The 12,109-nt window shown below is 39.3% G+C and overlaps 1 protein-coding gene across 1 annotated transcript in view; it reads left to right on the forward strand.

Annotated features, from left to right (window-relative positions):
- Positions 1–12,109, forward strand: part of LOC106071093 (uncharacterized) — a 31,829-nt gene that overhangs the window by 13,721 nt on the left and 5,999 nt on the right. Inside the window, exon 6 of the mRNA XM_056034723.1 lies at positions 6,282–6,458. Coding sequence (XP_055890698.1) covers positions 6,282–6,458 — 177 coding nt within the window. The remainder of the gene's footprint in view (positions 1–6,281; positions 6,459–12,109) is intronic.

Genomic DNA, 12,109 nt, shown 5'->3' on the forward strand with positions numbered 1-12,109 from the left:
GAATCGTCACAGTTCTATCTGTGAGATCAGCCGGATCAACCAGTGCTTTGCAGATAACTGAGCTTACCGCACAGCCTATGTCAAATAGGGACCGGACGTACCGTCCGTTAACCAGAATCTTCTCTATCCCGGGGGAAGATGAGACAGGGTGAGGAAGTGCCGGTAGGACTTCTGTTTTCCTAGAGCCAAGGGCAGTGTGTTCAGGGGCCACAGTCAGTGTTGATATGACGTATGGGTCGCCCGCTGTTCTATCAGTCTGTGTTTGCTGATTAGACGCAGAGGGTTTGGGGACCGCGGTCATTACTGAAATGGTCTGTGAGGCCTGCTGCTTTTGGCGGTTGGGTTGGTGGCTACGCATGCTGTTGTTGCAGTCACGGTAGGCACGGTTAGGTTTGTTGCCACGCGTGCTGTTGTTACAGTCACGGTGGGCTTGGTTGTTCTGGTCATGACGAGGCTTACGTGCTGGAAAGTTGCCGTTTTTGTGCAAGGCTGGTTGTTGGACTGGTGCTTTTTTAGGTTGGGGTTGGCTTGGGGGCATGGGCTGAATTGGGGCGTCGCAGTTTGCAGGACTATTAGACTGAGCAGGAGGGTTGGGCTGGGTAGACAATGTGGAATCATCGAGAGGAGGGATATCAGGTATGAAAGCTTCATCCTTGGCAGCAACTTCTGTGTCCGTTTGGGCAGTGTACCCGCTTTGGATGTGAGTCGTGGTTTTACTCTCCTCTGCTTCCTGGTCTTGTCTTGCCGGTGTGGTGTTCAGCTCCAAACTCTGCGGCCTATAGCTCTGTCTGATTTCTGGTGTTTCCTGTTCATGGGCTTTGTCCAATTCTTCCATTTCTTGCTTGAATATTCTTTCATTGTCAATCAACCGGCGTACGATGACTTCCACCTTGGGGTCTTTATATCCAAGGAGTATCATAATCTCCTCAACTTCAGAATCTAATTCTGTTGAGTCCATGATAATAGAGGACGGGTTAGAAAAAGTATGAAATGGAATAGAAGAAAGGGCCACTGGAGAGCAATTGCTCCTGAGTTACAGGAAAAAGTGCCGAAGGAATGCGGTGTCTGCCTAAGTTAATCACAAAGTTCCTGCAAGGAAACGTTACACATGAAATGCAATAAAAGTAATAAATAAAATATGACAGAAGTGACACTCTTGATAATGCGAAGTGATGATACTTATAAATATTTTTAGAAAAAAAATATTGATATGGAGTTTAGTTATTGCTGCCTGTTCGTGCCTGCTGTACTATGGGTTAAATCCAGGACGGGCTCGCCAAAATGTGACCGGTGGGGAAATGTGATGTGTGTTTGGCGCGTTTAATGTCTAGGGGATGATTATTTTTAAAGCTATCACACACCAACCTATCAGCATATGAATCGGGAGCAGACACGCAACGAGACAAAGCAATGAAAGATAGATACAAAAGTTAAAAATGAAGAATATTTATTTACATAAATATACATATAAGAATAAAAAGGGGGAGGGTTTGCATCTATCTCTAAATATTACTAGATTTAATCATCACTCTTGCACCTAATAAGAGTATGTCACTTTGTCCTCTGACTTAGCTGGTATTCCTGTTGATGTCACAGCTGGCTGTGTCCTGGCTTGAAGTTCTGCAGCTGGAGGTGACGCTCTAGCGGATAGAGGGACGCCGGTGATATAGTTCTTGTGGAGTCTCAATCCCCAAAATCTAATATCTGTAGTGGGCACGGTAGGGCGGGTGGCCGGCTACCGTGGGCACAAGGTTACTGCGGGCAGAGCGGATCTGCCGTGGGCAGCGTAGTTGACAGGATATGCCCAGTGGGTTGCAGAGGGTTGGCGTAGCTATGACGTCTCACACAGATCAGAATCTATAGGGACGTCGCACCTAATAGCTTGACAGGGGGGCTGTCGAATAGGCGGGCAATGCCGATAGCGTCAAGTAGTAGAGTTGAGTAGATCTCAGTAGGCAAGTGCAGCGCTGAATAGCACTAAGCACATAGGCAGTAGTTGAGTGGCGTCGAGTAGACACTGAACAGCAAATAGCATATAAATAGGCAGACACCTGAGGGAGGCTGCGGATAAATAAAGACAAGTTAGGACATGTCTCTCACGCATCTTATCGATGCCCTCGACTGAGGTGCATTCGTCAGATTGGTAAAATTGCTTTTGAGCACAAAAGGGGAGATGATGACAAATGGGATTTGGAATAATAGATGGCTGATAGTAGCAATATAAAAATGTACATTAAAGGGAAAGTAATAATATAAAAATGTACATAAAAGGGGAGATAATAATCTCACATAAACAACACAGGTGGATAGAGAGAGAGAAGGGGGGGGGGATGGGCGGTGGTCAGCGACCCAGACGATTTGTTTACATACGATCGTGGGTCGAGAACAATGGGGCGCGCTTGAATGGAGAGGGTGTCCGTTCAAGAGGCGCAACTCTCGTTAGAGTGAAATGGCTACAGGGTAGATAACTCATAACTCTTTTCTAGACGCAGTGTTAGTGCGCTAGTAAAATTATCAAGGCGGTCAACCGAGATAAAGGAAATAGACTAAGATGTACAAATATATACATGGTTGCATCAACGATCAATTGAGCAACGTAGCATTAATAGATTAATGCAATACATAAATAAATACATAGGACATGTTTATGTTTTCTACTTACGCCAGTGAGAAATACACAATGCACTAATCAAATATAAATGAACTAGGCAAAATACACATGATAAAATCCAATGGAAGTATACACAGAGTAATTAAGATGGAACTTGTGATTAAGTTCGGCTTACCACCAGGTATTCCTCTAGGAGGGAGAATAAATGATATAGTCCAGACTCGATAGCTCAGCTCGAATGAGAAGGAGAGGGTCTGACTTGATTTAATTTACCTTATATACAAAGGCCTGGAAAATGTCCTAGGCTAAGAATTATCTTACACGTGGGTGAATTAGACTTAAGATGGGAGCGTCGAGAGGCGCTTTGACTCGAGTAATCTCCTAGATCAAAGAGAGACGTAGGAGAAAGGGGGGGGGGGAGGAGGAGTGACTTGCATTCCACACAAGGTGGTGTCCACTGCGGCTGTCAGACATCCTGCCGATAAGATCAAAGAGTCTGTACGTATCTTTGCCCCGGTAAAGGGAAGATAAATGAAAGGACGCGCCTTAACTATCTCCAATGTGGTCAACTAAGTCTAGCCTGGAGCGGAAAAGGTGTGGCGGGTGAATAATTTAGGGGTAGGATGGGGAAATAATTAAAATAAAATAAATAAATAATGAAAAATAATAATTAATGCTGTGATAAATTTGAGTGACTCTGACAGCGAGTTTTTGACTTGTCACATAGAACATGTTAGTTCTTACCTTTTGCCTAGAACATGTTAGTTCTTACCTTTTGCTAGAACATATTAGTTCTTACTTTTTGCCTAGAACATGTTAGTTCTTACCTTTTTGCCTAGAACATGTTAGTTCTTACCTTTTGTCTAGAACATGTTAGTTCTTACCTTTTGCCTAGCACATGTTAGTTCTTACCTTTTGCCTAGAACATGTTATGTCTAACCTTTTGTCTAGAACTTGTTAGTTCTTACCTTTTTGCCTAGAACATGTTAGTTCTTACCTTTTGCCTAGAACATGTTATTTCTTACCTTTTGTCTAGAACATGTTAGTTCTTACCTTTTGCGTAGAACATGTTATTACTTACCTTTTGCCTAGAACAACTAAGCAGCTTTCTTATAGAAACGTCGCCGGTTAATTTTCATTAAAATAAAAGTAATCACAGTTTCTTCCCAATACTTTCTTTTATCCGACATTCTAATGTTTAATAGCACAAAACTTTGAATTCAAAATATCTATTTTTAACCATGTAGCTCTAGGCACAGTCGAAATAAAGAAAGGAATAATAAATCCACTTTGATTTTTTTTTTTCGTATTCCGAGGACATGAAAGAACTGTGTGACGTCTTGAGAATTTTAATCATTTTTTAGTACAAGTAGATCAAGATCGACATATGTTCTAGATCTAAACAGAACAAGAAAATATTTTAAAATACTTTTTTAAAAAAAAAGTTTATATTAAGCATAATTAAATAAGTTTGAATCAGTCATGTAACTAAAGTTGTAATAGATCTACACTAACAATAAAGAAAAAAATTTGTTTAACAAAAAAAAAGGTGGTAACGATCTGAATGGCTCATGGCTCAAACCTCCTCAGGCTGACATTGTAACCTCTCTGCTAGTGAAGATACATTCAGGAATTTAAAAATTTAAGACTACGTGCACGTAGATTCTTCTTCGTCTTTTTGAATAAGAGTTGAGCTTATGATTCTTGGAACACTAGGCGTATGGAAGCTTGCCTCCATCTGTCTGAATAAGAGTTGAGTTTATGATTCTTGGAACACTAGGCGTATGGAAGCTTGCCTCCATCTGTCTGAATAAGAGTTGAGTTTATGATTCTTGGAACTCTAGGCGTATGGAAGCTTGCCTCCATCTGTCTGAATAAGAGTTGAGTTTATGATTCTTGGAACACTAGGCGTATGGAAGCTTGCCTCCATCTGTCTGAATAAGAGTTGAGTTTATGATTCTTGGAACTCTAGGCGTATGGAAGCTTGCCTCCATCCGTCTGAATAAGAGTTGAGTTTATGATTCTTGGAACACTAGGCGTATGGAAGCTTGCCTCCATCTGTCTGAATAAGAGTTGAGTTTATGATTCTTGGAACTCTAGGCGTATGGAAGCTTGCCTCCATCTGTCTGAATAAGAGTTGAGTTTATGATTCTTGGAACTCTAGGCGTATGGAAGCTTGCCTCCATCTGTCTGAATAAGAGTTGAGTTTATGATTCTTGGAACTCTAGGCGTATGGAAGCTTGCCTCCATCTGTCTGAATAAGAGTTGAGTTTATGATTCTTGGAACTCTAGGCGTATGGAAGCTTGCCTCCATCTGTCTGAATAAGAGTTGAGTTTATGATTCTTGGAACTCTAGGCGTATGGAAGCTTGCCTCCATCTGTCTGAATAAGAGTTGAGTTTATGATTCTTGGAACTCTAGGCGTATGGAAGCTTGCCTCCATCTGTCTGAATAAGAGTTGAGTTTATGATTCTTGGAACTCTAGGCGTATGGAAGCTTGCCTCCATCCGTCTGAATAAGAGTTAAGTCTATGATTCTTGGAACTCTAGGCGTATGGAAGCTTGCCTCCATCTGTCTGAATAAGAGTTGAGTTTATGATTCTTGGAACTCTAGGCGTATGGAAGCTTGCCTCCATCTGTCTGAATAAGAGTTAAGTCTATGATTCTTGGAACTCCTCTTGGTACACCTCGCCCCCTCCCCCCCCTAATTTGTACCTACCGCAACCTTCTTACATTTATTGAATCAGTGGGGTTTAGTTTATGTTCTCTAGTGTTTACATATGTGAACACTAAATTAAAATAATAGTATCTTATTGACGTAGAAAAGGGGGACGTGTTGGCGGGAATTGTAACATCGTTATCTATTTCAGGATCATTGTAGACATTAATCTTAATAATAAAAATGTAATATAAAACTTATTTATTATGAATTGTAACGTATTAACTGAACATAATAATTGGGTATTAAAAAAAACAGCATACTTAATGGGATGCATCACGGACCTTCTTCAAACTCTTCTCAAACCACTGGGGGGGGGGGGTAACTCGTACCCCACGTTGGGAAACATTGAAGGTGGCCTTTCAATTATATCCACACGCGCATGATACATGACCACAAAGACCGAGAGGCCTTAACCTGTTTGTCTGCTATTGCTCCAATACTGATGTCACCGGCCGCATCATCTCATTGGGACTCAGCAGTGGGTACAGGTACACGTTTGGTCATTAATTGAGTGTCTATGGGCTCAATGTGCATAAGAGGTTGAAGCTGATCTATATGTCTGTTTCTCTATCTTTCTATCTAGTTTTCTATTTATTTTGTTGTCTTTCCATTTGTTATCAGGGAGGAAAGTTTATGATTACAAATTTCGCCTTTATTTCTCTCTCTGTTTTTTTATTTGTGTGTTTATATGTTCGTTTGTGTTGTATCTCTCTCTCTCTCTCTCTTTCTCTCTCTCTCTCTCTCTCTCTCTCTTTATATTGTTTCATCCACTTGATTAAATTGTTTAATTTTGAATGTTAAACAAATGATGTTGTAATACAAGCCAAACATTTGTTTACCGTCGAATCTCAAATATTTGTATGGCTTTTGGGTGTGAAAATCTTCATAAAAATGTAAACATATTGAGTTGGTGAAGTATTGCTTGCAGTCTGTTCTTACCTCCCCTACAGTTGGAAGATGCCCGCAACATCCCAGAACAAACCACGACCACGTCACCAGACGAGAATGAATGTGGACAGAAGAACGACAAGTACTTCATCCTACTAAAGGCCTTGATTCAAAAACCCCAGCCTGAGCCTGGAGATCTGGTACTACAAGTGAACACAGGAGCCGGAGACAATGGTCAAGTAAGCCAACCCCACATCCCATTCCCTTATCAGACCACGTGATATTCGTAAAATTTGTCCATGCACATGGACTCTGTACTGAGATTCAGTCACTAAGAGCACTAATCAGAAAGCTAGGATTGTTTTTCCAGTTTTAACTGTCATCATGTGTTAAACTGACCAACTCAATAATATAGTGCACGGGTGGCTGGATATACACACTCTATGGGCCATTTTCGGTAACAGTGGAACTATAGACAACCTTATACGATATTACACCTTAGTGCCGATCTAAAAACATTTACAATATTGAAACTTTTGTCTGTTATTGCGTAGCTAGTAGCATCCTGCATAGAGGATGTGTTCACCGTCTCTGTATCTTCTTGACAGTGTTGACAGAGATCGAAGTTGTCAATGATCCTAGCGAAATACCATGGCTTTTTTCTAAAGCGTGTCAATATTACTAATGCCGCTACTCATCTGGGCGTTGGAGTTTCTTCTACATTCTCGGCATGCCGCTTGTACACACGATACAGATCTAGAATAATCTTTATCTAGAATGTATCAAAAACACTACAAATACTTACCATTTCAATACAGAAGCACTTTTTCTTAATTATAGGATAATGTAGACAACACAGTGAAGAAATCAGTCGTTGCGCTGGTGTGTGGTAAACACAGAATATTTCGCAATTTTAGATTTTTAAACTAATTAGTTTTATTTTTCCATTTAGGCCTAAAAAATAGGTTTTGCTCCTGATGATATCCTAATGTCATCCTATTAGAGACTATAGAAGGAAACTAATCATTGAGCCACCCTTGTAGTATACAAATGAATGTATCAAAATGTGTAGTGGCGTAGCAACCATTTGCAAAGGGTCTCAATGGGCCCAGATTGGTCATTTTAAGAAAAATAAATTGAGTTGTAACTTCTTTAACCGTTAGTGTATGTAGCACTGGCGGATCCAGGGGTGGGGGGGCGGTAGGGGCGATCGCCCCCCACCCACTCGGCCGACACCCCCCACCCCGTAGGGGGGGGCGGACGAATATTAGTATAGAATTCAAACAATTTGTATACGAATGTATTACTTATGTTAATAATATATACTAATTATTTCTATTTCAGCCTATTTTTAGATTATTTCGCCCCCCCCCCTTCTAGTATTTTGGCCGATTTGGTAGGGTCGGGAGGGGCGATGGCATCAATCCGCCCCCCCCCACCATAAACTTTCGAGTGGGGGGGGCGGTCCTATTTATTTGTAGAAATCACAGCTTGCTAACAGAATCAATTAAATATCTATATGATTAAAACTTGTTATTAGTATTTTAACCGGTCTTTATATTATGTCGTTCACCTGTTGGCCGATTGGAAGGGGAGGAGCGAATACCTCTACTGCCCTTCCCATCTAAACCCTTTGAGTGGGGGGGGGCGGTCCTACTTTTATGGAGAAATCATAGTATGTGAACAAAATTAGTCGAATATCTATATAATATAAACAGGTGGAAGTGCGATACATGCAATCACCTTCCCCTCATTGGACAAACCAATACTTTTTCTTTTTGTATTATAGTAAGAAATTACAAAATTTAAAAAATATCTGTCACTAATATAATTTATATATGCTATAAAGTAAATTCTTATATCGAGTCGCCCAACCCCTATTCTTTCTAATGCAATCATTAGCAGAAATTATAAAAAGGAGCGTTTTCATTTTACCGCCCTTCCCCTTTCCAGACAGAGTTTGTGTACTTTCACATGAATTTATCATAACTATTTTAAGAAAGACTTTGCTTTAGAAAAGTTATAATTCAAACGAAATTTTTCAATATGACAGTCACGGTTGAGATGAGTTCAAAAGCCAGATAATCTTTTCCTAGTCGACTTTTTCCAACCTTTACTCTATCTCATATTTTTCTAGTTAAATAAATTTAGGGCTATAACTCACAATTTATGCTTGAATTTTATTGAATATTATTTATCGAATAATTTTTTTTCGGTGGCGATCCTCAAAGCCTTAATCTAAATATGTGGGGTATCTTATCTTTTCAAAGAACAAATCGCTTGTATTTGCAATGTATAAATTCATATTAGAATATTTTTCAACATTTTTCAAAAGGTCCTTTATAATAGAATGAATAATGAGCTGTAGGTCAGGAGAATGCGTTACTGCAGTGAAGAATGCCAGAAAACGCTTTTAGCGTCGAGGCTTCGCCCTGAATCTCACTGATGAATAATGAGCTGCAGATGTCAGGAGAATGCGTTTCTGCAGTGAAAAAATGCAAGAAAACGCTTTTGGCGTCGGGGATTCGCCCCGAATTCCACTAATAAGTGATGAGCTGTAGATGTCAGGAGAATGGGTTTCTGCAGTGAAAAATGCAAGAAAACACTTTTGGCGTCGGGGCTTCGCCACGAACCCCACTGATAAATAATGAGCTGTAGATGTCAGGAGAATGGGTTTCAACCGTGAAAATGCAAGAAAACGCTTTTGGCGTCGGGACTTTGCCCCGAATCCCACTAATAAGTAATAAGCTGTAGATGTCAGGAGAATGGGTTTCTGCAGTGAAAAACCCTAACCCTATACTTGCTGAGGGACAAATTTGTTTTGTGTCACACCTAAGCATAAGTATATTCTCGTACCCTGGATTACTGCTACCTTACTGCTACCTTGCTACACACGTGTGTAGGTCACAGGTCAGCGTATCCAGGTGAACCACTGCAATCTCTTTGGACTTGGAGATAACAATTTATTTAACAATACATACTGTGTTCTTTTTCTTGTATTATTGAAATCTCACTTTGTCACTATAGAGTTGTGTCTACATGGCAATTGTCACAGATTACATTATAGAATTGTTTGTACGTTTCACTTTTGAAAGAAATATAAGCCCTCGACATGAGTCTCGGGATTTAATCCTCAAATTTAGACACTTGACATTCAAGTCAGGATTTACCCAAGGGACGTAATTAGTATGTTTGAAATATATTGGTTGATTTGAATTTAAAACAAAGACATTTTGAAAAGAGTTAGCGCCAGAGAATTGGCGGTAGTAAGAAAGAAAAGCCAGTCGATAAAATAAGGTCCTTGTAGATGGTCACGTTTCTAAGAGCTCTGTTTGAAAAGCCTTTGTAATATGTTCCATGCTCATTGATTTGTAATTTGTACATAAACTGTACTTACGTTGTATTTAAATAAAGTTCCAGAGTTTTGTTTTATCAAAAGAATCGTCAATTGTAGTTCTAGATCGTCATTTTTGTTAACTATTGAATTCAAGTAAAATCCCCGGCATCACAACACATCGTGACATCATACCATCTGATGTTGTGACATATTTGGCACTCTCCGACTAATAAAAGTTTATGGACAACTTTTAACGAAATTTATTCAAGATCTAGATCTGGGACCAATTTCTAAACTCTTCAAAGGAACTTCATTCTTATTTAACGGACAGAATTTCTGTGTTTAACAGGTCAGTTGGTTATCGATAATTCTTTTATAAAGATTTTCGTTAGAGTTACGTCTAACTCACGAAATCCATTATTATATGTAATTGGCAAAAGGAATAAGACCAATATACATAATAACTGGCAATATAAAAAGACCAGTAAAGCAAATAACTGGCAATATAAAAGACCAGTAAATCAAATAACTGGCATTATAAAAAAGACCAGTAAATCAAATAACTGGCATTATAAAGAAGACCAGTAAATAATCATTTGTGCAGCACAAAGTGAACAGAAGACCAGATTTAACCAACTGTTAAACCAGTAAAAAGTACTCGGCTCAATAGATCTATATATTCAATTAACGACTCCAGTAACTACAAGTCTACTGTCAAGAATTTATTAGCAAATTGAGGCTTCATGAACTTTGTCACTATATTATTATTATATCTGAGATAAAGCCAAAATCCAGATATCGAACATTTTGCTCCAATACAAGAAACTAACAAAAAAATTAAATATGGCTTCCAGTGCTAGAACACAACGATTCTTCGAATTAATAGAATTTGCCAAAGAAAAGCAAATTTCAAAGCCAGACCAGTGGGCAGAGAAACAAGAAGAAAAAGAATACCAAGAGCAAGAATCTGAAAAACGCATGCAATTAGAAGAAAAAAAATTGCAAGACGCTGAAAAACAAAGGCAAGAATCTGAAAAACAAAGGCAAGACGCCGAAAAGCAAAGACAACATGAAAAAGAAAAAATGGAATTCGAAAGGCAAAATAAAGAAAATAAAGAAAGCATTTCAATTCAAGGTCACTCAAGTATGTTTGACAAATACAGATTAATGAACAAAATATCGGCTTTCAACGAAAACATTGACAATATGGACTCGTATCTCATAAGATTTGAAGAAATAGCTACAACATCCGGTCTACCTGAAGCACATTGGTCGAGCTCACTCCTCACCCTTTTGACTGGCAAAGCTGTCAACATTTGCTCACAACTGTCCATCAATGAACGCAGCACTTACTCTGATATCAAGGAAGCTCTACTGCGCCAATACGGAGCAACTTCAGCCAACTATAGAAAGAAATTCTATAATGAAAGGCCACAGCAAAATGATGATCCTCAAATTTTTGTAGCTAATATGTCAATGTGGTTTGATAGATGGGTATCCATGGCAAAAATAGAAGAAAGTTACCAAGCTCTGCGTCAACATATTATTATCGACAACATCACCCATGCTCACTCAGAAGATATTCAATCCTACATTATAGAGAGAAATCCTACTGATATACAGACATTAACCAAGATCATCAGACAATATAAAGCAGCCTATCCAAACAAGTCAGTCAAACCATCTGTTGAAGAAAATTTTGTCTGCTTTGCTCAAGACAAAAATGCAAGATATAAGTCAGATGACAAAGTCAAATGCAACAAATGTCATAAACTAGGGCATTTCACGTCTCAATGCCGCAGCAGAACCACAGAATGTTCATTTTGCCATAAAATAGGTCACCAAACTCATGAATGTTGGAAAAAACAGGGAGTCTCCAAAAATCAAAATTTTGATAGACCCACATCACCAACTCAAAGATACAGCAATAGAGAGCAATACAATCTCAACAAAGCACCTGGAAACAATAAACCAGATAACAACAAACCTCGCTACAGAAGTCATTCACAGGACTCCAGACCACAATATGTGCCAAACAGAAGCTCATATAACAGAAGCTATTACAATGAACACTCAACTATGACAGTCATTGCAAAGTCCAATGGTCTCAAATTTTATCCAGGCTTTGTAGGAGACAAGAAGGTGGAAGTTCTTCGTGACACCGGAAGCACGTCCACATTAGTACATGAACGCTTCGTACACGCAAACCGTTTCACAGGCAACCACGTCCAAGCCACTGCCTTCAACGGAACTGTCAGCAAGTTACCTGAAGCCATCATTTATGTTACTACACCATTCTTCAGTGGTCAAACAAAAGCATTAGTAACACCCAATCTACCAGTGGACCTAATCATTGGAAACATTGAAGGAGTTAAAGAATGCACTCCTCAAGAACTTACTGAATGGACAAATGCCATACAGCAAGGTCAAAAATGTTTGGCAGTAATGACAAGATCCATGTCCAGACAACAAGAACATTTGGCACCTGAACAAGTTAGCCAAAATAATCACATGGCTACCTCAGTTACTCAAGTTATGCAGAATGCAACAGAA

This window comes from Biomphalaria glabrata, chromosome 7 (assembly GCF_947242115.1).
Source record: "Biomphalaria glabrata chromosome 7, xgBioGlab47.1, whole genome shotgun sequence".
NCBI classification, from domain to species: domain Eukaryota; kingdom Metazoa; phylum Mollusca; class Gastropoda; family Planorbidae; genus Biomphalaria; species Biomphalaria glabrata.